Source organism: Mauremys mutica, chromosome 5 (genome assembly GCF_020497125.1).
Source record: "Mauremys mutica isolate MM-2020 ecotype Southern chromosome 5, ASM2049712v1, whole genome shotgun sequence".
NCBI classification, from domain to species: Eukaryota; Metazoa; Chordata; order Testudines; family Geoemydidae; genus Mauremys; species Mauremys mutica.
Genome location: NC_059076.1, coordinates 45,981,872 through 46,008,507, shown reverse-complemented (window position 1 = coordinate 46,008,507; position 26,636 = coordinate 45,981,872). Strand labels below are relative to the sequence as shown.

The window sequence follows — 26,636 nt, the reverse complement described above, 5'->3', positions numbered from 1 at the left end:
GCCAGATCCCATCCCTTTCCTCAGTGCCTGATATTCCAATTCTGCAGCCTTCACAACAAGTGGAAATCACACTGATATAAATGTGAATCTCACTTATGGAATGGGCTGCAAGCTCTTGTCATCATGTTTATTTCTCCAAGTCCAGGTTCTCATTTTGGTCCCTGTTACCATGATATCTGAGCACTTCCCAAGAAATGACAACAATGATTTCTCTCATCCAGATCAACATGTAGATATTTAGGGGCCAGATTTGTGAACTGTGTTAGGTTAGGACTAAGTTCTAACCACCAAACACAAAAAGTACACAACAACTTTTTTCCTCCTCTAATCTCTCTCAGTTATAGAAATCTGAAACTTTTGTAGCAAGAGTAAGTTAAAAAGCGGGCAGATGTGTGATTTTTAAGGTAAGGGTGGCCCCTTAAAGATTATATTTAATGAGAGAAACTAAACAGAACAAAGAAATGGTCTGAACAAAATCAAAAGCTTATTTCTTTAAAAAGAACAGAAGGTGTGGACATAAACAGACATAAAACTCTTGCATAAACAAATATCGAACTACCATAAGAAGCCAAATTCTTCAAAACCAACAATAAATCCAAAAAATAAGCCAAAAGGTGATAAAATCTGAAACTATTTTACATCAACAGGTAACAGCATGATTTGGCTAATGCTTTGACCCCGAAGGGTCTTCCGCTTAGCTGAAAGAAACATTAGCCAAACCATGCAATTACCTGTTGAAATAAAGTCAGATCCTTTCAGTTTTTATCACCTTTTGGCTCCCCCCCCTTTTAATTATTGCTTTCGATCGATCTGCCTTTCTAGTCATATCTGGTATACAATAGCTCATTATCCGGCAAGTAATTTTACCTGGTCAGCTTGTTTACTGAAGGTACAAGAATACATGTCCAAGAAACGACCTGCCATGGTTTCAGTAAACAAATCAGTGATGAAATAGGTTTAAAAATCTGTATCTGTACCCCCCCATTTTTGTGGCCACTTGCATCAGTTCTATCAACTAGGTATTTTTACTCATTGGATTTTCTAGGAAATTTCAAAGATTTTTAGTGGTCCAGTTTAAATGCACATTTTTTCAAGTTTTACTCACATGCACCGTATCAAGAAGTAATAAACATCTCTCAACTTTTTCCCATTATGTTTTACATGTCCCCTACAGATCAAGGTACAGTGCTTGGTAGACTAAATATCAGATAAAATACCAATATCAACATATATGTTGTGGCAGACCCAGACTGTGGGGTACAGGAGTCCGGTAGAAGGCAAATATACTGGCCACTGGATGAACAATTTTCTGTTCCCTGACCAGAGCAGGGCCTGTCCTAGAGCAATCAGGAACCTGATAGAACCAGTTAAGACAGGCAAGCTAATCAAGACACCTGGAGCCAATTAAGAGCTTTCTAGAATCAATTATGGCAGGCAGGCTAATCAGGACACCTGGTTTAAAAAGGACCTCCCATCAGTTAGTAGGTGGGTGTGCAAGGAGCAGGGAGTGAGGTGTGTGCTGCTGGAAGAGTGAAGAGTTCAAGTGTGATCAGGCTTCAGGAGGAAGATCCTGCAGTGAGGATAAAGAAGGTGCTGGGCAAGGCCATGGAGAAGTAGCCCAGAGAGTTGTAGCTGTCATGCAACTAATACAGGGAACACTGTAGACAGCTGCTATTCACAAGGCCCTGGGCTGGAAACCGATGTAGAGTGTGGGCCCAGGTTCCCCTCATCGGCCCAACTCCTGATTGGACACAGGAGAAGTTGACCTGGTCTGTGAGAAACACCAGAAGGGAAGGTCTAAATTGGAAAGGGATCTGGCCTGTCCCTGACCCATTAGGTAGGACATAGAGACTGTGGGGATTGTTCTCCATTTGACCCATGATGGCCAGTGATGAGGTTAGCTGAGTGGATGGCAGGTTTGAGCCATTAGCAAAAGTGGTCAAACTGAGGGCTGCTGAGGCAAGCAAATCCACCTATAAGCTCAGAACCCACCAAGGCAATTTTTTCTCTATAAAGAGAAAAAATTGTACATAGATCTGTAAGAAATACACAATTTTCCCAATCAACAAGATATTCAGATTTTTTTTTTAATTAAAAAAAATCTCTCTCTGACATCTGGAAACAGTTATAAATTAACCACGAATTAGAAATAGTCCATTTTCCCAATCTTTATAACAAGCCTAATGTACCCTTCTAATTTATATTCCTACCTTATAATATAAGCAAAGGGAAGATGTACAAGACTTGAAGTTAAACATTGTGCTGTGATCAATTAGGAACACCTTAACTTTTTTTGTGTGGGGGGGGCGAGAAGGGGGAGAGAGGAAAGCTGAATGTTTGGCAGGCTTGTTTGGCAACTTCTTTGAATGTCATAAATCAAAGATTTCAGAATATTTTTCAGCATGTATTCATGCCACTCCCAGTCTTTGTGTTACTCCTTCGTGCAGAACTGACAACCAGACACACAAAGATTAAGACTGTAGGGACGCTTGTTGCTGTTGCAAATTTTTTCAAGGAGATGATCAAGGATCAGTCTAAAAATTACTGAATCGAGAGTTCTTTTTTTTCCAGACTGATATGTATTTGCAGATAAAACTGATTTAAACCAGCAATCTGAATTATAATAATGCAGATTATACCATTTTATTATAAAGTACAAAATTTTCAACCATTTTCACTGCATTCACATAGTTCATAATCAACACAAAAGACTTCTACTATGAAATTTCTGCAATGGAGTTCATTTCAGACATTCCATTTACAATAAGAAATTCCTAAACTCTCAAGAATGTAAAGAAAATTTGCTGTATACAGGTGAAATGAGTGTGTGTGTATATTATATATATATATATACACACACATATACATACAATGAGTGTGAAAATGCACATATTAATTTCTCAAAGTGTATGTAGTCCACTCTGCCGCTGATAATCTTCATAAAACTGTCTTAGCGACTCAGGAATTCTAGGGGTCACAATACTCAATGCATGTTGAAAATGTCGTCCCATAATACATTTGGCCTGTATATCTTCCTGGAGGGCTAGAAGGGCTGCTTCTCTGCAGACTGCTGTTATCTGTAAATGAAAAACAAAAATAATTTACACACTTTTTTTCAATCTGAAAATTCACCTTTGTTTCCAGACCAAACCTGATCTGAAGCAAAACATGGCAAATGAAGTCATCACAGAAGAACGTTAGTATATGCTGATGGCCTGGTTTTTACAGTGGCCCAGCTTCTAATGCTTGATTTCTATTGAATGGGAGTCGTGGGTGCTCAGCACCTCTGAAAAATCAAACTATAATAGATCGAACTAAAAACCTCAGTCCATTACACTTCAAATCATAATGTCACCATTATTTCTAATTTAATTACCATATGCTGCTCTAGTGTTTTTAAATTCTCTGCAAAACCTGATAAATTAAAAATCCAGTGATCAGTGACAAACAATCTGACACATGTCTCTGTCGCTAAACCAGAAGAACAGATACTCCAAATCCCTGTGACTACTTTCTTCTTTAAACTCTAAGCTGGGAAAGAAGTAAATACAATTAATTCAGAGAGGAAAGCTGGGAGAAGGAAGGAAGGAAGGAGAGAGAGGAGTGTAGAAGGGGAAGAGGGTTATGGTCTCATACTCTGAAATGTGTTTTTAAGCTCTCTGGACTTCAGACAGCGGAAACAGACTGATGCCAGTGTCACTCTAAAGACACATTACTGTGGTGAAAAGAGCTTGCGGAATGAAAAGAGATATTGTGATTTCCAGTGCAACAGGGAAAACAGTGATTGATATTGACTGCACCCTTATATCTGTAAATGAAAGAGCCAGCTGAAACGCATTTGTCCAGCCATTCAGCATATTTTCTCAGTTTGTTCACTTACTGAAAAGAGTTCCACTGCTTATGCTGTGCTAATGGTTGCCAAAGCCGTTAGTAGCTTTTTAGAGGATTTAGCAGCATGTTTAGGAAGCTTTCACAAAAAAACACGCACGGATTTAGATGGCTTTGTCAAGTTACAACAATATTACTATTAATTCTGTGCTGCTCTAATGAGCAGTGAAGCTAAAACACTGCTGTTATGTATTTTAATGCTTTTCAATAGTACAGAGACACTGAATTGTTGAAGGACTGCTGAGAATTAATGCATCAACTTCTTACAGAGATGCAAAGTTCTAGAAACTAATGTAAACATCCTCACCATTACACTCATATTTTCTAGTAGAAGAGGAATATTTCCCAATTCCTATCAGTTATAAAGCTACTTCAAATTAAATAAAACCTTTAGAAGGAGAGCAAACTATTGTGAAATTGTAGACTAAAAATAGGCCTAAGCCAAAACAACATCCAAAAAACCCACCCTGAACTTTGAAATAACATGGATCTTTGAAGTTCAGCTCTTTTCTCCCTAATACACAGCATTAGTTTTTCATTATACCAAATGGAATAACTCATTTTTACATGCTGATAATTTGTTTTCTAAAGTCTTTTCAGATCCACCAATGGAGAAACAAAGAACAACAGATTTTCTTGGACAAATCTGCCTACAATGATCATTAATCATCTAGAACATTAGAGCTACTGAAGCAAAATACCACTCAACCAACAGAAATGCAATGGTGAATGGCTTGTGTATTTTTTACTGCTGGAAGCTCCAATATAGGGCAGAGTGAGGAGGAGCACCGGTTTGGCAGATGTAATAAGACTTTAGAAAAAGAGGAAGCAAACATTATTACTTTATCTCCCTCTGTTTCACTGATATACTGCTACATGGAGGAGGAATTTGCCTACCAGCCAATACTTTCAATGATTTTTATGTTGCCTCTAGGCTCCTGCCAAGAATATCAGCAACAGTGACCATAATTAACTTCCAAAGGCCACTGAGTTCTTTTATTTCTAGTTTTACTCTTAAGGACAGTGCAAGAAAGCTCCACACTATTTGAAAATTATAGGATATAAACAAACCCCACTAAATTAATAAATTTTGTTTGGTTTTCAGGACTATTTGAATTGCTCAGATGAGAAAAGCAAATAATTCACAAAAATAGTTATTAATTTTGCCTCTTCTTCTAGTTACATTCAAAACTCAAACTTTTTATTATTCAAAATTGTTTGACTAAATCCGTAACACATTAATGTACTCCAAGGCTTTCTGTTGCTCAATATTCAAAATTTGGGCCACTGTGATTGGTCATGTAAATTACATGGTATGATTTATAGTCCATTGCTGACTTAGAATATCAGGTAGGTGAAGTGGAGGATTAAGGAAAGCAAATTTGAAGTAAGTTTTAAGTGTGCAAGCTTAAAATATTCTTCCCACAAGCATTCTCGCTAGTAAAATTCAACCCTATGTACACTTCTGGAAAGAGAACACAAAAGTGATTTGAAATTGAATTTGGTTTGATAAATTTACTTGCATTATTTGCCCAGCTCTACTGTTCAAGTACATATTATTACAGTTTCTCCAGTTCCTCTGCCTACCTGAACAATTAGTATTAGATTGCATGATGCAGAATGGAGTGAGACAAGGAGAAAAGGGAAGAGACAGACCCCAGAACCAGTAGAAGGGAAGAGAGGGCTCAACAGCATGCTCTCCCCTTATACCAGGAGGCCACAGAAACTCTACAGTTGCAGGACTAGTGGGATGGAGGAATTTTTGAAAGAAAGTTGAGGAGCCAGGAAGCAAGCTTCTCTCCAAACCTGGCAGAAACACACCAGGAAATCTGCTGGAAATCAATGCTGCTGACAGAGCATTATTTCTGCCTCCCCATGCCTTCTATGTACCTTGTAGGATATGGGCCATTGTTTTATTACATTTCTTTCCTACCCTGAATAATATTGTTGCCCCTTCTTCAGGCACTAGTTTCCCATTCTGAAATCAGTGTTGCACCTCTGCTGAGCAGTAGAAGAAATCTGGAGCCTTGCTAGAGTTGCCAACTTTCTAATTACACAAAACTGAACACCCTTGTCCCGCCCCTTCTCCAAGGCTTCGCCCCCGCTCACTCCATTCCCTCTCCCTCTGTTGCTCGTTCTCCCCCACCCTCACTCATTTTCATCAGGCTGGGGCAGGTGGTTTGTGTGCGGGAGGGTGTCAGCTAGGTGTGCAGCAGAGGATGAGGGGTTTGCAGTGCAGGAGGGGGCTCCAGGCTGAGTCCGAGGGGTTCGGAGTGTGGAAGGGGGTTCCAAGCTGTGGCAGGGGGCTGGGGCACAGGAGGGGGTTTGGGTTGCAGGCGCTGGGAGAGAGTTTGGGTGTGGGAGGGGGCTCAGGGCTGAGAGTTGGGGCACAGGAGGGGGTGAGGGCTCTGGGAGAGAGTTTGGATACCAGAGGAGGCTCAGGGCTGGGGTAGGGGTTGGGGCACTGGAGGGGGTGCACGCTCTGGGAGGGAGTTGGGGTACGGGTAGAGTTTCAGGGTGCGGGCTCTAGGTGGTGCTCACCTTGGGTGACTCCCCACAAGTGAGGAGTCCCTCGGCTCCTAGGAGGAGGCTCAGCCAGGCGGCTCTGCATGCTGCCTCTGCCCACAGGCACCACCGCCGCAGCTCCCACTGGCATGGTTCCTGACCAATGGGAGCTGCGGAGCTGGTGCTTAGCTTGGGGCAGTGCACGGAGCTCCTGTGGCCATCCCTCCACCTAGGACCCAAGAGACACATCGCTGTTTCCGGGGAGCTGCGCGGAGCCAGGTTGGGAGCCTGGCAGCCCCATGCCAACTGGACTTTTAATAGCCTAGTCAATGGTGCTGACTGGAGCCGCTAGGCTCTCTTTTCGACCGGGTGTTCCAGTTGAAAACAGGACACCTGACAACCCTAACCTTTGCAGGTCAACTTCCAGTATAGGAGAAATCAGCGACACAGAGTTGGAGTACATTCTAAGTGTAACTTGTTTATTTATACACATACACCAGTCCTGGTCACAAACAGCATGTAAGGTAATTTTCTTCCCCAGGAATCTCACCCCATCACCAATGCCCAGTTACCGGGGAGCAACTTTTCCTCCAGAATTGACTCTAATTGGAACCCAAAGTAAACACTCCTGCTGCTTGCGCAGGTCTGTCTCCAGCCAGAATAGTGTATAATCAAGACTACCAACCACCACAAACATTCCTTCCAAGAGTAAAAACTTGCTCACACACCAAGGAAAGGAACTTGGAAGACTATGTATAATAGCACCACCTGCTGACATCTACCACAACAATATGAAATGACTGGATGCACTGCAAGTGAAATGTGGTTGCTCATGCAATGCTTATAATTTTTATTTTGCCAATTTTAGCAGTCTCCAGAATTCGGAAAATGATGCTAGAAGTAATATAGATATTTATTCTGTGTATAATGTAAACTAGTCTGAGATTTTCTAAGAACCACCTGAAATACAGTTCACAGAAATAAAGATTTTAGCACTTCCACTGATTTTCAGCAAAAGTCTAATTTATTCAACTAGAAATACAGGTATCAAATCCTCTGGGTCAAAAAATTACACCCTGAAGACTACACTAAGAATCCCAAAGCAACTCTCTGTGATCTAGCTCTTGACCTGAAGTGTAAGAAAAACTTTCTAGGAGATGGAGGCAAATGACAGTCAGTGCTTTTCATCACAACATACTTCGTGTGCCCAAACCTATTGTTTGCACATAAGAGGGTTTTGGTCATGGTTTCTGTGGAAAATGGAAACTTGGTCTTGGGTTTGGAAAAGGCAGAATTTTCTGTGTCTGTACATTAATGGTAAAGTCTTTAACTGTTAAACAACTTGAGCTGGACTCTCATTTCCAAAAATGACAGACAGAGAACATTAATTTATCCACGAAAGGAGAAAGATGTTAATATCTTTCTCCCTTAATCTTGAAATGACCATCACAAGAAGGAGATAGAAAAGCAATGTGACATAGAACAGAGCCTTCTTTCTTTAGTGACAGCATGAACAGACTATAAGCAGGGCTGATGGGAAATGCAGATATACTTCCAGGAGGTTACAAAAGATCAGGAAAACTTGAATCCACTGCCACCATATTTAAAACTATGAGCTCCCACTGGGAACTTTGTTTCACTACATGGAAATTCACTTGAAATTTCCCCTCAGAGACACAAAAGGATTACATTGGAAAGGGACACATGATCTTAAATTTGTTTGGGCGATGTTAAGTGTATGTGAAATACTCTGCCCATTTTTCAGAAACACCTGGACAACTTCCCACAATCTCAGGTATGCAAAGGGCACTCCCTAACTTTCTGAGGAAAAGGGATTTGATAGATTTCTGCCACACTCTTCAACACCTTACCCTGAGTCTCACCAAATGTGGATGGAAACTAGATAATTTTTCCTAATGAGATGACAGATGAACACAAGCGCAACTACAAGTTTCTTCAGCGTACCATGGATGCAATGAATCATTTGCTTTTTTCAATAGAAGTAATGTAAGGTTTCTTGTGCACTTATCCAATATTGTTTTGTTCACAAAGGCCTAAAATTCAGGGAGGCTTACAGCAAAGTGAGCAAATGAGAACAACAAAATAGTATGGAAAAATAATCCAAACTATGAATGACTTCATGCTATCACCATCCTAGTAAAAAGAGCAAATTTAATACATGCAAGTACAAGTATGTATCCTTTCAATAGCACAAAGGTCAGAGAAAAGCAATAAATAGATTATATAAGACAACTTCAGTCTGGGTGGGAGAAAGAAATTTCCCATATGAAATGTCTTCCTTAGGAAATCCAATTATTCTGTCTTCAACTGCAAAAGAGACAAGTGTGCTGGACTTTACATGCTATGAAAAATAAGATGATGATGATGTCCCCTTCAGAAAAGTGAAGTTATGGTAAAGCTACCAACAAACTTATAGTATTTATAATACAACATAAAATATAGTAATTTTCTTTGTCTGGCAGCATTGACTGGTAAAATGATGAAGACATTAATGAAAGTCAGAAACAACAAAGTGGTTAATCAATTAGCAACAGACCAGGCAATATGTAATTAAGAAATTATTGTAGAGGTGCAGGACATTTCCTGGGGATTAGTAACCAGCTAGGAGGAGTTGAAGGTTTGAGGTGTAGCCGAAAGCTGTTAATCCCATACGGAACACAGAAAAGTACTTAAATTATTAGTGCTATTATAAGCTAAAACTAAAACAATATTTACACAAATGGGTTTTTTTTCCTAAATGGGATGATAGAGAACTACATTACACATTAGTCTGCCTGCTTGGATCATATCTCAGAATATCTTTCACTTTCTCATCACATTAATAAAGCAGTTTAACAAAAACATGAGGTATTAACAAAGGAGCTGAACCACCCACAGGGAACTCTAAGCTCAGGAGGAAAAATAACTAATTTACAAATCTTAATATGCAAGCCAAGGAAGCTAGTTTATGAAATGACTACATGAAACAAGAAAAATTGTCACTTGCCATCTGAACTGATACCCCCCTCAAAGCCACACAGGACCTCATAGCTGTATTACAAATATGATGGATATTAAAATAGAGAGATTTAAATCTTAAAAATAAAATGAGCACCAGTTACTGTTCCTAAATAAGCATCACTCAGGGTAACCCTTCCTCCCCCCAAACCAATGGTTAAACTGGCTGATTCAATTTGGCTGACTCCCACCCATTTTGGCATTAAACACAAACTCTTTCCAGTGGGCTGAAAGTCCTTTTCAGCTTCTTTGTATTTAAAGTGCTCTAAATAGCTTTCAAGAACGTTAAAAAGAAATGAGTTTTTGTGTTAAAGTCTGAGGTATTTTCAAGAAAGTGGTTTTGTTAACACACAGGCTGCTGGGAACACCTGTGAATGTTGAGTTTAATTGGGCTGCAGCTGGTGCTGATTGTATGTGGGTAACTGCCATACTGATTGGCTGGCTGCACACTGTGTTTCATTTTTCTTTTTTCCTTCCTTTCTAGCTTGTTCCCCCGCACCCCCAAATAGATGTTGTAAGGGGTTGTGTGTAAGAGGGATTAGGAACCTAAACCAGAATGGTATCCTGTGGTTTGTGAATAGTGCAAATTATGGGGCTTCCTGGATGAAGACTACCTGAAAGACTGTTTCTGCATGGAGTGCACCTAACGAGGTGCTCTAAAAGGAAGTGCCAATTTTCCAACTCAGCATTCAGAAGAGTGAAAAAGACTCATAAATGACATTTTAAAAAGACATGAATAATCCAAGGGCCAAACCCTGAGGGCCAAGATGTCTGTTTTTACTCAGTCTTTTCTCATGCAAACTCCCATCAAAGTCAGGATGTCTGATTCTCCTCTCCCGCAGTGTAAACAAGAAGTGACTCCACTGTGTAAAAGCAGAGTAATGACTATCTAGCGAATTAGTCTGCACTAGAGGTCTGTGTGCACTAGCATGTTGCACCCAGACTGGCCCAGGCAGATCCTGCTGGCATGCACTAAAAATTCCCTAGTGTGCATTAATGTACTACTGTTTGAATAGTATAGTAATTCTCAGTTGAAACAGTTCTACATTAATGTGCACTAGGGAACTTTTAGTGCACACCAGCAGGGTCCACATAGGCCAGTAAGCATACAACCAGGGGCGGCTTCAGGCACCAGCACGCCAAGCGCGTGCCTGAGGCGCCAAGCCACGGAGGGCGCTCTGCCGGTCACCGCGAGGGCGGCAGGCAGGTTGCCTTTGGCGGCTTGCCTGCGGAGGATCCGCTGGTCCTGCGGCTTCGGCAGACCTCCTGCAGGTGTGCCGCCGAATCCGTGGGACCGGGAACCTCCCGCAGGCAAGCCACTGAAGGCAGCCTGCCTGCCGTGCTTGGGGCGGCAAAATACCTAGAGCCGCCCCTGCATACAACAATCTAGCGTACACTGGAATCCACACCCCGCTAGTGCAGATTAATGCACCATGTAGACAAGCCCTACGTGAGAAGAGAATCAGGCCCATGAAGTTTGTCATGGAAGACTCTTAAAAAAAAATCACAAAGTAGAGAGCAGCCTGGAGGATGAACTGTTGCAGGCACAGCAGACAGGAGGAGGTATGGAGACAGAGAGTGTGCTAATTGTGTGCTAAAATCGAACTTTGCTTCTCACTGATTCAAACAATAACTAGGTATTCCTAGATTTGGGCATTTCATACAAAAGTGGATAAAAGTACATCAAGGTGCCATGCAAACTCAATTTTCTTTAAAACATGACTGAACCAAAATGCTTTAAAGTACCTAGAAATGGGTGTCATATTTGAAAATTAAAGGTTTTAAGTCAGTATTTGCATCTTCGGATGCATAGAAGAAGTGAGCTGTAGCTCATGAAAGCTCATGCTGAAATAAATTTGTTAGTCTCTAAGGTGCCACAAGTACTCCTGTTCTTTTTGCAATTGTTCTTTTTGCGGATACAGACTAACACGGCTGCTACTCTGAAACCTGTCATTAAAGATTCTGAGGTTCTCAGATACTATGGTAATGGAGACCATATGTGTCTAAGACCAACACATAGATATCACTTCAGTTTTTAATAATATGTATTTGAAATGTTATTAACTACTTCAAGTAAAAGTTCATAGATAAGATAAAGCCTACAGCATCCTAAATACACGAGCAACATCTTGAGACATATGGTCTTTTATTTTGATACTTTCCTCTACAATAATGTGCTTAAATAAAATATGATTTATATAAATCAGGGTGCTTCTTTCCTCTTTCTGGTTAGTAAAAACAAGAGTTCAGTAAAAGTCATAACATTGAATAGTTTATTAAAGAAAAACCAGACTTGTAGGAAAGACGACGGAACTTTGCAATTCATGATTGATGAGGATTTCCTGTCAACATGAGAGAGGACAGACAGTATAATTTATCTATATCCTCCATCCATGATCCAAAAGATTGGCCGACCAGTCTCTGCTAGCCAGACACAGGTTCAGAAGAGCAGATTGAAGAAATGTAACAAACAAAACCTGCCATCACTACAGATTTTATTAGATAAGATCAGTAAAGGACTGGAAGTTGGTGTTTAGAAAAGGAGGACAAAATATGAGCTTCAGGATAAAAAACATGCCATGCTTGAGGAGAAAAATCTCAATCATGAATGGCAAAGCTTTCCCCTGTATTACTACAAGCTTGCTTCTATATTTAGTATTAAATCAATGCTTCACTTTTTTGTTTAACCATTTATACACACAGAGAGGAGGGCAGTAGGCCTATGTGACAAATGCGTAGCATAGGTTTTGCAAGTGCTCACACCACTTGTACACATAATCTGACAATGAGAGTTCCATGTCTGTGGAGTTTCCAACTGTCATCCCCTACTCTCAGTTGGGGAATCTGTGCTTCAGTTCTGTCTCCTGGCTTCCTGGTCTATGTATTGTCATCACCAGGCCCACAGAACCTCACAAACAGGTGACAAGTATCAGAGGGGTAGTCGTGTTAGTCTGGATCTGTAAAAAGTGACAAAGAGTCCTGTGGCACCTTATAGACTAACAGACGTATTGGAGCATGAGCTTTCACGGGTGAATACCCACTTCATCAGACGCGGTATTCAGACGAAATGGGTATTCACCCATGAAAGCTCATGCTCCAATACGTCTGTTAGTCTATAAGGTGCCACAGGACTCTTTGTTGCTACAAACAGGTGAGGGAGTGATCACAGGCAACTGGGCAGTCATTATGGAAATATAGAGGCGGGGTAATGTTATAGGTAGAGAATGAGCTTGAAATACCCGGCACTGCAAAACCTAGGGTCCTTTGTGTTTATGTGGGTAAACATCACAGAGAGATAGACATGTATATGTACATAGACATATATACATGTATCTGTCATACTTATCATTCTACGATGCTTACATACATATATACACACATACACACAGAGAGCAGAAGAGATAGATGAGGTACATGCCTAGGACTATCCAGGAACTACAGCATACTGTTTGTATGATGAAGTCTACATGGAATAAATCAAGATCTTCAACGGTAGATGCAAAAGTGTCTTTGCATATATTTCTAGTCATTCTGGCATGATTTAACAGCCCGAGTGAATTTTTAAATGTAGTTGTAAGCTTTATTTTTTCCACTGTCTCTTTAAAAACTTACTACACATGGTATCTTTCCAAGCAATATATTAAATGTGTAAATTCCAATTTAACCTTTGTAACTACAAGCCCAAAATGCCGGTTACTTTCCAAAACTTACAAAGTTGATATGGATCCCATCACTCTGGCAGAGACATGGCATAGCTGAACCTTTAACAAAAGAATTCTGTAACATGATGAGTTTTTACATGCTGAGACAAAATATTTTTAAACAGCATTCTCTGCCAACTTCTAGTTTTGGCTATATTTGTGCAACTTAAAAACAAAACAAAACAAAAAACCCTCCACGTGTTTCCATACAAGATTAAGTTAAACTCAGAATTATTTCATTTTCATATAAATATTTAAGTGAGAAAGTTTAACTTCCTTCCTTAGAGGCGGAGCAGGAAGCCATGTATATATATATATATATATATATATACACACACAGTCCTTTATATATATATAGTCTTTCTGATTTTCTAGAGGCTTGGCTTATAAAATAGTTTTTTTACTTATACATACACATACAAACACTTTTTAATTAAGAGAGATTAACCATGTAGTGTGTTTTCACTTACAGTACTACTGCAGAAAACGTGTGCATGGAGCCACCATTAGTATGCTGAATGCCCCCAGCAAGATGGATTGAATTATGCCAAATAAAAATCTTCTGAGACTTGCAGGACACGTCATAGCTGTAGGGAGTGCTATCTTAGTGCTATGTAGAAAAAAACAGCCTTTGCAGCTGCTGGCTTACAAAAGGCATTATAGTTACGGCATTAAACAGCTGCTTATGACTGCTCTCTTCTCAGGAGCAGAGATAGGGAGACCATCTTGCTTTGACATGATGTCAGGTGACACACTGAGTGTATATTATAATGTAGCATGGGAAGACAGAATATTCTGCAGCTGCCTGATGTTTAGTCAGCTGGGCCTCACTTCTCCCAGTCTGATTACTCCTTTTTTAAATTCAGCCGGGTGAAGAAATTGAGACCTTTTGGGCTCCTGTCCAAACAAGGCATGCAAAGAAAGAGAAGGAATTTTGTAAGGTTCCTCATGCCCTACTTGTCTGTGGGAACTGGGACAGCAGCCCTTTCTTTAGTAGGTCAAGAGTAAGAGATTTCTCCCTCCCTCTGTTTTCTTCCTTAACAACCAAAGAACACCCTGGAATAGTCCTTCACTCCTAAGTATCAGAGGGGTAGCTGTGTTAGTCTGGATCTGTAAAAGCAGCAGAGAGTCCTGTGGCACCTTATAGACTAACAGACGTATTGGAGTATGCATCCGACGAAGTGGGTATTCACCCATGAAAGCTCATGCTCCAATACGTCTGTTAATCTATAAGGTGCCACAAGACTCTTTGCTGCCTTCACTCCTAAGAGTGTCACAGAGCGAGATACTGCTAGTGCTCTAGTAATTTCTATGGGTTGCTACAGCCAGTAAAAGAAACACAGAAAAGTCTGTGGCATAAAGATGATCAAACTCTTCTCCCCTTTCCACCTGACTAGCCTCACAACTCCCAGTAGAGAGTAGTCTAAACTGGTTTCTGATTCTTCGCAGCAGGCTGTTTTCCTGAATAGTGACCATGGCTGTCTACCACCGATCCTGCACAGAAAGCCCCCCCAAACAAACAAAAAACTAGCAGAGTTTTTATCTTGAATAAAGGGAGGAGAGCAAGAAATGCAGTTAAATCCACTAGGAACTTTACTATTGCTATTGATTTAACAAGGACGGCACAGATACTATGATGATGGGCAGCTGTACAAAACCAATAGATAGATGAGAGAATGATGATATACCAGCGATTTACTTTTTTGTTTAACCATTTATGCACACATATGTGGAGAGGAGGGATGTTAGCAAAAGGTTAGTTAGATAGGGTCTTTGGACCTTAATGTAAATGTTGTATAGTCCATAACAGAAATTCTCTTGCCTTTGTATATGCCATTCCCCCATGCCTAAATGTCCAGGGAACTTCCCTGGGGAAAACCTGCAGGAAGGGAGTCATTTCCCTTTGGGCAAACAGAATGCTAGGGTTTGGCATAATATTGAGCTTAGTGTTCAACTACCAGACCCTGCCAGAACCCTGTGATGCCCAATGTTCTTCATCACTCTCTGTGGACATTCTCATGCATGGGTATTATTTTTATTTTCATTGTGGCAGTGCCGAGAGGCTCCCTTTCTTCCTGACTGAGAACAGAATCCCTGCCAGGGTAAACTCCTACACCATCATAGGGATGAAAGCAAGTTGGAGAGAAATGGCTGCTTGAAGAAGCTGCAACTGCCTTAGATGACATGGAACGTGTGGAGAAAGAGCTGAAAAAGGTGAACTGCTACAGAATTATGCAGAGTACCAACCAATAACAAAAAAATGAACAAAAATAAAACCCAAAAAGAAATATTACAAACAGCAGCAGAGCTAGCTTTTGGGACCTGTGTAATCCATAGCCCAGGAGGGAGCCATATTTGGGGAACAGTCATAAATTGAATACAGCATTGTAAGGTCCACTGTGTGCGTGTGCTGATCAGTGCTTTGCTGACTTTACCTACCTGCTCTGAGAGAAGACCCAATTGACCTTTCCCTTTCTCACCTACCATCACTTGTGTAAGTAAAATCAACTGCCTCTGTCCTCACAGCTATGGGTGGGGAGAAAGTAAAGTGAGATGAGGAAAGGGAAGGCGAAGGAGAGAAGAGAGAAAGACAGGATTTGTGTGTGGAAGGAGAAACTGAAGAGATGGGAGCCCCTGTAGAATAACCCAAATCCTAGCCAGTCCTAAACATGATTTTATGGTCAGAATAGTGAGAATATAGAAGTCTGTAGTGGAAGTTCCTTCACTAGTAACAGGCAAATATAGGTTAGGCAGTCACTTTAAAATAACTAGTATTTTTCTGGGGGACTGAGTGACTTATGCTGGCACTAAGTATTACCTGTCTCTAAGATCTATAATTCTGTGGAAGCATGCACTACACATTTGTAGTACATTTTTCATGAATGTTGATAAATACATTGAACATGCAGTCAAATTATACCATTACACAATAAAGCAGATCTGTTGCCCTCAGTGCCATCCTATCAAATGTAGTTATCAGATTGGTGCAACTCACAGGAAGCTGATGAGAAACTACATTACTTAACCAGAATATGCAGATTATTTACTATTGTTTCAATGTAATCTCAGTTCCATAACTTCTTACTTGTCAGTTAAAGCTAATGATATCTTCATCTCACGCTGTCTTTCTAGTATCTTTTTGTCCATTGATATTATTTCAAACTCTTCTCATGAGGCCTGAGTAAATGAAATTTGCACAGGGATTCTCTGTGTAAATGTGAGGGAAATGGAGACCTACCCAAATTCTAGATTATTGTAATTACTATTTGTATTGAAGTAGGTGCCCAGAGGTCCTGACCAAGATCGAGACCCCCTGATTATGATAGGTCCTATATAAACACAGTAAGAGACAGTCCCTGCCACAAAGAGCAAACAATTTAAAGAGGCAAGACAGACAAAAAGTGGTAAGGGAAGCAGAGACAGACATGACATGTCTTGCCCAAGTGCCAAATCAGTGACAGTGCCCAGAATTGAACCTAAGTTTCCTGACTCCCTTTCCTGTGTCTTATCCACATGACTTGCTCTGTAACAATACTGAAGTCTATGGGTTGCACAAGACTCAACTGTTTAATCACTACTCCCATATGAGGGTTTTAGATGGGGGTGCCACCTAGTTATGGACCAACTGGCCATGAACGCTGGACCTCCCTCAACCTGCCCGCACACATTTCCCCCAGCTCTTATGTGAATGGAAGCCATACGGAACACAGCATGTAGCAGGGAGTGGACCCCTCTAAATAGACTCACTTTGGCTTGCTACTCCCTTATCAGACAGTGGAAGCAGATTAGTACTACTGCTTTTGAGGTGTATGCTCCTGCAGGTAGGTGTGTGTGTAGAATTTAGGAAATAATGAATATAATCCTTATTACAACTTCCCAGGTAATTACAAAATAAAAGAAAGAAAACTCCCAGACTTACAAACAATGTGCTGCAAGTCTGATAGCAGATCCTGTTCAAGCATTGGTTTGTATATAGAACCTGGAATCAATTATATGTTTTCTGTCTGCCTGCCTCCCGCCCCCCAACTTTTTTTTTTAATAAAGAAAGGAAGGATTAAAAAAAAGTCTCCACATCCCCACCACCGATATCAAGTTGCAATACATACCATGCTGACCATAAGACTTCAAGGTAATCATGCACATTTTTCGTTCTATAAGGCAATGTTTTAAAGGATGAAGTGTCAATGTCAGGTTGGGATTTCATGGTTTCTGTTGGTTTGCATCACCCAACATTTCCTTTATTTACACATATGCCCAAATTTTTTAACGTCAGACATACAAAATTGTCTAAGCTGATCATGTGTGCATGAAATATCTGAAATGTGTGTTCAAATGCTGACTTTGAGTGTGCAAGTTATGGAATACAATGACATTTCAAATTTGAAAAATCTGGCCCATAATATAATGGACATCATTTTCTATTTAGCAGGTGTCTGTGACTGGCAATATTTACATTGTAACTACGATAGTTCTGGCAATAAATATGTACGTGTAGGCACAGTGAAATCTTCTAACGGTGAAGTAAATTATTTCACAAAACCGTTACTGAAATTGCAATTGTCACATTGCAATGCACTAAAACAATTTGGGACTTTTATTTGCCTTCATTAAATGGTGTTTCTCTAAAATAAAGTCTGCAATAAGCACGTTATATTGTAAAGCTATGCACATGTATACCACTAGTTCCCCCAACAGGATACTTTGCTATAGATCATTCAAAATCCTATGTAACAAATATTTAAATATTTATGCTGCTTTTTTGGGGATACAAAGACCTTCCACCCCTAAATGGACACAGTATTCAAATTTCACTGCCAAACATTATATCACGTCCTTCCCAAAGTTAATTTTTAATTTCCTGACTAAGTTGCATGAGAAATTTTCAAATAGTCTTGGCACTCACTTCACGGCATGCATGGACCTAATTGCAGGAGTAAATGCAGAGTCAGCCCTAATGGAAACCTCCAGACTAACTGAACGATTTCTGCAAAATAAGTTAGATGGTTAAATTAAGTTCCAGAAACCACTGAAATTCAAAAAATGATTATAAATGTAATATAATGGGCTCTACATAAAGGGATACAGGTGTCTTAAACATGTCACACAAAATCTGATGATTTTCTGTTTTGATTTTTTTCTAATGCCACAATTCACAACTCGCATAGGTTGCAGATGGCTATAAATCTTTGCACCTTCTCCATTATGAAAGACTTTTCCCTTCTATTCAATTTTCTTTATTTTACCTTAAGTCACCCTAATCATGCTCACATCTACTACTGATGATTATATTAGCCCTAAAAGAGTCCTTAAACAAATGAAAAGTACTGACTTCCATTCCTAAAAGTCCTGCTTCCAATTTTCTAAAGGAAATTAAATAATGTATAAATCAAATCCTGGGCTCAGGCCCAGGCAGCTGAACATTGCTTTGTCCTTTCAAAGTGAAGAGGAAGTGTCTGCTGCAGAAGGGACAAGCCAAGAGAAATAAAGCTTAACCTCAGCTCCATGTGAAAGCAATTTGGGATAATCGAGGGAATCTGCAAATAGGTTAAAAATGGGACCACATACTAACAGGAGAACTATACATGGAAGTCAGAAATGTATCAAGTGCTGATCTCTACCTTGGGAAGTGACATATTCCTAACACTGTTTGTAGTGTTATAGTTGTGCTGGTCCCAAGATATTAGAGGGACAAGGTGGGTGAGGTAATAGCTTTTATTAGACCAACTTCTGTTGGTGAAAGGGATAAGCTTGGGGTGGGCTACAAAAGGCAGGAAGAAGAGACGACAACAAACAGGAAGTGAGAGATCTATTTATAGCTGACAATTGTCAGGTCATGGTAATCTTGCCATTTTTGAGCTTCCACTATTTAGGAATAAGTTCAGTCACACAACTTGAGGACAAGCCAGCTATGTAGCTAGTGTTTAAGTGGATCATCATTTTATTTCTTTATTAAAACAATTTTCTAGTTGTGCCTAATCCAGCGCTCTAGCTATCCTTCTCAAACTGGTGGACCGCAAAGCACTTGCTGTTATCCACAAACAACTGGCTTGTCAGATGGGGCTGGCTCCTCCCCTTTAATGAAATATATCATCTGGGAAACAAAGAAAACAAAAAATGTGCTAAATACTGTCCTAATATTATCTGCCATGTAACTGCTGTAATTACCACAGGACTTTATAGGTCTAATGGGAGGAGAGATATTCCATGAGATGATTCTCTGTCTTAAAATGAGGTCCACATCAACTGAAAGCTTTTAAGGAAAGTTTACAGTAGATCTGAACACCCTCAGAATTTTGCTTTCGTGTGAATGGGAGTGGGGAAGTTTCATTATCTGAACCCAGTTCTGAATTTCAGAGTTGATCTTCATCTGTATAATTAGGCTTAACCAAAACCCTAAATATAACCCAAACTTTGGTGGAGTGGCAGAGAGAAAGGTAGATGAAATCCGGATAGGAAGTCTGCACTTAATCAATTCCACCACTACTATTAACTAATAAAATTTTAGTTGCCTTATCTCTAGAAAGCTACAATCTAAATAATTTTAGATACAATACAACTGACCATTTGGCTTCATGGAACAATCACTTGCCAGAGAAATAAATCACAGCAGAAGATTTCAAAGTCTATGGCTTAATCTAGTAAGCAACATGAAGACTGATTTTCAGCACATCATTTATTCAACTAACCAAAAAATAAACTGGGCTGCTGGCAAAAACATGAGATTTGCCAGTTTATGATTATTATGTACAAATATAAATTTCAGTGGAACTTACTTTGACTGTTACAAGCATGTGGGGGAAACAAACAATGAAGCAAGTAAATATTCAGAAATTATTTTAAAGTACAGCGTTTATATGTACATCCCATTGTGTTTATTTGTTAATATTCAGAGGATCTAGACTAACTGCTAAAACTATTTAAATCACAGTTTATAGTTCATTCTAATGTTAGACATCCTTAATTAAAAAGAATCTAGATTAACCAAGAGGCACCAAACATTGACTTTCTCCATACATTTTATAAGTATCAGAGTAACAGTATAAACTGCATAAACAACAGTTAGATTTAAACTGGCAACTCAGTAAGTCATTATCTTTAGGATTTTCTTTTCCTCATCACACTTCACCACAAAGATTCTATGCTAATTAAACATTTGTAGTTAAGGCAGTGTTTAAAAACAAACAAACAAGGAAACAAAGTCTTTAGTGTGACCATGGGACTTTATATAAACATGACTAGTCAACTCATCTGTCAGACCTCTAGGATTTCTCATCGCTTTGTCTTTGTAGGGCACCAAATTTCATTAACAAAAAAACACTGAACATGAAGATGGAATTAGAGAATTAGTAAGTTTTCACAGAATGTGGTTGTTTGCCATTTTTTAATTTAAATGGAAACTACGCTGCTCACACATGAAACGAGAAGAGGAACCTAAAAAGGGGAGAGGTACCTTTCTCTCTTTCAGGCCCTGCTTCGAGAAAGCATTCTTATTCAGCAAAGCATATGCTTACCTTTAAGTTCCACTGGAGTCACTAAGCCTTAAGCACATGATTAAAGTTAAGCATGTACTTAAGCATTTTCCTGAATAGGGATGCTTAAGTGCTTTTCTGATTTGGGGCCTAAGCAAAGTCCCACAGAGGAATTTACCATGCATGTGTTCAACTAGCAGACAAATTATTCTTGGTACTTTAAGATATTTAATTGTTCTGCAAGATTTCAGACTCAACAATAGGACTATTTCTATTAAAGAGTAGGTGACAATTCCCTCCACCCCAAAAACAACCACCTCTGAGTAATTCTCTGCCCGCCTCCCTAATATCTGCTCATCTCTTAAAAGAAAAGGACTTTTCGTAAAGTTCCACATCACAGAACTACCAGTTTTCTTTTGAAAAGGAAGGCACTCCTGGATTTCAAATCTTTGGGCCCCATTTCTCTGATAAGCTAGATATCTCCCTCATACCATAGAGACTGATTCTTATGTGGGATCCCAAGTATTCATAGTCTGATTAAATAACTAATGCCAAAATATTTGTACTAGTATTGATGGCTCAGAAGACTAGTAAAAGAATCTTCATTAGTAAAACATAATAAAGCACTTACATAGTGCTTTATATCTTAAGCATAGTATAAATATTAATTGTTACCTCTTATAGGACATTACTCTGAATGAGGCACAACATCAGTAGCATTCTGTATCATGGATTCCCTAGCACACTCACATGGAACACATTTTAACAAAGATTCTCTTTAACCACCTTTCCTCCCTTTCACAATTGCATGGACCACCTCCTCCCATTTGTGATTGCGTGACATCCCTGAGTTGTAAGCTGTTTGGGGCAGGGGCTGGTGTTTTGCATATGTTTATACAATGCCTAACACAATGGGTCAAGGGCCTCCTGGCACTCTTACAATATAAATAAATATAGTAATAATTCTCATATTATTGCATTCTGTATGAGTCATTAAAATATTAAACAGTTAAATATCAATCACCTCTTTTCAGACACTCTCTCTAATAAAGGGAAATATGGAGTAAACATGAGGATCTAGTGGTCTGAGAATAGAACTGGAAGTCAAAATTCCTGGTTCTTATCCTTGACTCCAGTAATAATGCCCTCTTTGGCTTTTAACAAGTCACTTAGGGCAAGAATTTTAAAGGTATTTAGGCACATAAAGATGCAAACAGGCACCTAGTGGGATTTTCATGGGCATCTAGGAGCTTCTGCAAATCCCACTAAGCACCAGTCTGCACCTTAGGTGCTTAAATACTTTAAAAAATCTGCCCCTAACTCCTCTGTTTTAGTTCCCCACACCTGTAAAATAGGGATGTCAGTGATACTTACCTATCTATATACCTATCCAACACACAGGTGGATTGTGAAGATTATTTAGTTAAATGTTAATATAGCATTCTGAAGACTGAAAGTGCTAAATTCTGTAGGTGCTAAATACTGACCTATTAAAGTAAAATAATCTTACTGATATATTTGCTGTCCAGTTCGCTAATCTGCTCTACGGTATTCCACACCTAATAGCAATCTGAATATCACTTTGACAGAAATGAAACAGAAATATCCAATCACAAATCATGAGAAGGTTTTTGTCTCAATACTGAATTTGTATAGGAGTGAGAAATCCAAGGCACAATATGCAGGATGTCTGAATGAATAAACTGCTCTCTGTAATACTATGCTCTGTCCTCTAAGCAAAGATAAAAACCTACTTGACAATTTGATAAACACATGTTCAAGTGCAGCTATTATCCGGTGTTCTGTATAAAAATAGAAAACTGTTTATGTACTGCCTGATGAGCATATTGTCCTTGTTTACAGAATAGCACTTAATAAACTCAAGTTAACTTTTTATGAACAGTTAACCATTAGAAGGTAGTGTGATGAATCTGATAAATGGGAAATTGCCATTCCCAGCAAAACAATGACTCTCCAGGATGGACAAGCAGAAATATCCCATGCCCTGGCCAACAGAGGGAGGAGGTGGGAAATTCTTTGAAAGAACCTCACCCAGGAAGCAATCTCTCTCTGGGGAAGCCAGTGGATGTGGCGAGGAGGGGAACAGGCTGCAGCAGGAGCCAGGAAGCTGTGCTTGGAGGAGGCTGCGATTGGAAGACCGTGTAGATGGAGTCAGGTCGGTGCATAACTTGTGGGATGCAGCCAAAACTGGGCCGGGGCCTGAAGCCAAAAATACACTGACCCACTGAACACATTAAGGGCAATATATTGTAGTATGTGTATTTATGATGAAAACACTCATCTATATAATACACAGTTGTAGGCTCCCAAGAAAGAGAGAGTCAGTCATATAAAAATGTATTTTAATAAACTTGCACCTGCTCCCCTATCAGCCACTGTAGGGATGCAGAATCATTGCATCCTACCCCGGCCATGCCTCCACTACATCCTCTGTACACAGTAGAACATACCTTGCAACTAGGAATGCTATGAAAAAGGCAGAAAGAAGGCTCTGTACATGGTGTATCGGTGACCTTCATCAGCACTAATCACCAAAGCAGCCTTACACCTGCCCTGTGCCCTTTTCCACCAGCACTGATCGCTCAAGGGGCAACTATGAATCTGGCGTTAGGTGCGAGTGCTCTACCAGGAACAGGCCCAATGGCTGTAACAATATTTGAAAGAGTTCAGCACCACACAGGTCTGGGTCCTATATTAGTAACTACTTTCTTTCATTAGGTTTATATCTTATTCACTATTAGGCCAATTTCTCTCCTGGCATAACACCACTGAAATCAATGACAGCAGAGAATTTGGCTTATTATTATTTTAAAATTTATTCCTGTAGTAAAGAGCTGTTTTGGTGTTTGGAAAATTGTTTACCCTGTGTATCCTGCTACATACTGTACCTCAGAAATATTAATTGTGCAAGAAGATTCCTCTTGCAACAGTTCTTGGAGAATGAACAAAAGCAGACTGAATGAAAACAAGCAGGATAAAATATGTTTAACAAATGTGAAAATTAAACACTGGGCTGTATGCTTTAAAAAAAACACAAAAAACATTAGCTCCTAAAAAACTCCAGGGTTAAATAATGTAATGGAAGACAAAGTAATGCAATCAGTTGGGATCAGCAATAATTTATCCTGCAGATGATTTATGCATGACAGCCATATGTGTTTGTTTATGGAATCTGCATCTGGTAATGTGTTTCTGAAATAATGGAAAGTTATAGCAGAAAAATGTGCTATGCTCCCCAGATGGACTAATTAAATCTCCATTTAATTAAAAAAATTGAAAAACAAATGATAATTGTCAGCAGACCATAAAAAATAGAGAACACTTGCATTACATATTATGGGCACAAAATATATCACAGTGACCCCACAAACATAATAGTGGTATAAGCTAACCTCTCTTCACCTGTGTAAGGGTCTGTCTACACTACGAAATTAGGTCGAATTTATAAAAGTCGATTTTTTAGAAATCATTTTTATACAGTCAATTGTGTGTGTCCCCACACAAAATGCTCTCAGTGCATTAAGTCGGTGGACTGCGTCCACAGTACCGAGGCTAGCATCGACTTCCGAAGCATTGCACTGTGGGTAGCTATCCCACAGTTCCCACAGTCTCTGCTGCCCATTGGAATTCTGGGTTGAGATCCCAATGCCTGATGGGGCAAAAACAGTGTCGTGGGTGGTTCTGGGTACATGTTGTCAGGCTCCCCTCTCCCTCCCTCCTTCCCTCCATGAAAGCAACGGCAGACAATCGTTTCACACCTTTCTTCCTGGGTTACCTGAGCAGACACCATACCATGGCAAGCATGGAGCCCGCTAAGCTCACCGTCACCGTACGTCTCCTGGGTGCCGGCAGATGTGGGACTGCATTGCTACACAGCAGCAACTCATTGCCTTTTGGCAGCAGACGGTGCATTACGATTGGTAGCCATCATCATCGTATTCCTGGGTGCTCTTTTAGCCGACCTCGGTGAGGTTGGTCGGGGCACCTGGGCAGACATAGGAATGACTCATCCAGGTCATTCCCATCTTCTGCAGAGCACCCAGGAGATGACGATGGCTAGCAGTCCTACTGCACTGTCTTCTGGCGAACAGCCAGGAGATGATGATGGCTGGCAGTCGTACTGCACCGTCTGCTGTCAGCCTAAGATGTAAAAGATAGATGGAGTGGATCAAAACAAGAAATTGACACAATTTGTTTTGTGAAATCAATGGCCTGCTAAACCCAGAGTTTTGAGTTCAATCCTTGAGGGGGCGATTCTGTGTGACAGTTGTTTGCATTTCTCCTTGATGATTTCCCTTTTGTTGATTTTAATTCGCTGTAAGCCATGAGGTCCCTTCCAACCCTGATATCCTATGATATCATAAGAATCTCTTTTCCTATGATGTTGTCAGTTGCCCCTCCCTCCGTCAGAGCAAGGGCAGACAATTGTTTCTAAATTAATTTCACCTCTGACACTCTCACGGCCTCTTTGACGACATCCCACTTAGGACTCAGAGCTTCAGCAATCACCTTTCTTTGGACAGACTCCTGCAATTCTTTCCCTCCAGACTGAGACTGCAGATCCCTGGAATTCACTTGAGTGCTCAGCAGGTATGACTTCAGTTCAGTACCTACAGTTCTATTCTCTCAGAGGCACTGGCAAGGTGAACAAGAAACCATCCAACTTTCATATAATACTAGTCACTCCAAGTTCAAAGATGATATCAACAATCTCAGTTTGTATGAATGGGTCTTCCCATGGCTCCATAGACCAATTCAGAAGGAATAATGTCTACCACACTAACCACAAAGCCATTTGCCTGGTTGTGCTGACTGAGCTGCATGTTATTTCTGTACCTGGTGCTGTGTTTCCAGATGCACAATGCAGTTCTTCTCGAAGTCATGGATACTCACTCTTATAGTGTGACACCATGCAATGCAGTCAACTTACAATTACTCAAAGATTGAGTCAGAAATATTCGTCTTGTGTAGATTTTGGCAAAGGTGATGATGAGCTGACAGGTACATAGCCTAAGTTTTCATTCGACTAGCGCTAAGGCCAAAGTTACAAGCCACAGCAGCAAAGCAGTTTGTAAGTTACAAGCCACTACATGCATCCGACGAAGTGGGTATTCACCCATGAAAGCTCATGCTCCAATACGTCTGTTAGTCTATAAGGTGCCACAAGACTCTTTGCTGCTTTTAAGATCTTGTAGTGCAGCTTCAGAGTGTGCCACCAAGTTGCAATCATTGGCATAGAGCAGTTCCTGGATCAACACTTTGATCACCTTGGCATTTGCATGTATATGAGAGAGATTAAAAGCTTGCCAGTGCAAAAGCATATAAAGATGCCATTTGAAGAGCCATGGAGAGCTTCCTCTAGCACTGCAGCAAAAAATAGATCAAAAAGGCTAAAGAGCAAGGACACATCCATGCTTCACCCCATTTGTGGTAGGAAATGAGTCTGTTAGATCACTATAAACTCTTCCAACCATGCCTTTGTGGAATTGCTGAACAATATTAATAATTTGACTGGACATCCAAATTTAGTGAGCAATTTCCAGAGGCAGTGCAGTTGACTGTGTTGAAAGCTTTGATTAGATCTAGAAACACAAAGTGGAAAGGCTGATGCTATTCATAACATTTGATCATGAAAATCGTCAACAGTGGTCTGCTGAGCACGAAAGCCTCACCAAACTACAGTTTCACCCCAAGTCAACACAGAGTGACAAAAGTCTTGACCTGCCCATGTGTAGGTTCACAACTATGATTCCCAACAATGACCACTGCCTGTCACTTTCACCATTCCCGTATCGCTGCAGGACTTATTGGATTGTTGAAGACTGCCTGGGAATTTGTTTAAAATGGTTGAGCAATGTTGCACTGATTCACACACTCTCAGTGGCAGCGTAAAGCCGAGACAACTGAAGGACTTGTTAGCTGCAGGGTTGTTTTCGGAGTGACCATCTCTTAGATCAGTTGCAAAATTGCCAGGCTAACGAGCCTGGTCTGCTCAGCCAGAGCTCTGTTAGCCTGGTTATTTTTTAATAGATCT

The 26,636-nt window shown here is 40.1% G+C and overlaps 1 protein-coding gene across 4 annotated transcripts in view; it reads right to left on the bottom strand.

Annotated features, from left to right (window-relative positions):
• Window positions 1-457: 457 nt before the first annotated feature.
• The window catches only part of SPATA5 (spermatogenesis associated 5), a 314,315-nt gene continuing 288,136 nt past the window's right edge, over window positions 458-26,636 (bottom strand). For all 4 annotated transcript variants that reach the window (XM_045018603.1, XM_045018604.1, XM_045018601.1 and 1 more), the window contains exon 16: window positions 458-3,077. In XM_045018603.1, coding sequence (XP_044874538.1) covers window positions 2,901-3,077 — 177 coding nt within the window. In that variant the 3' untranslated portion in view covers window positions 458-2,900. The remainder of the gene's footprint in view (window positions 3,078-26,636) is intronic.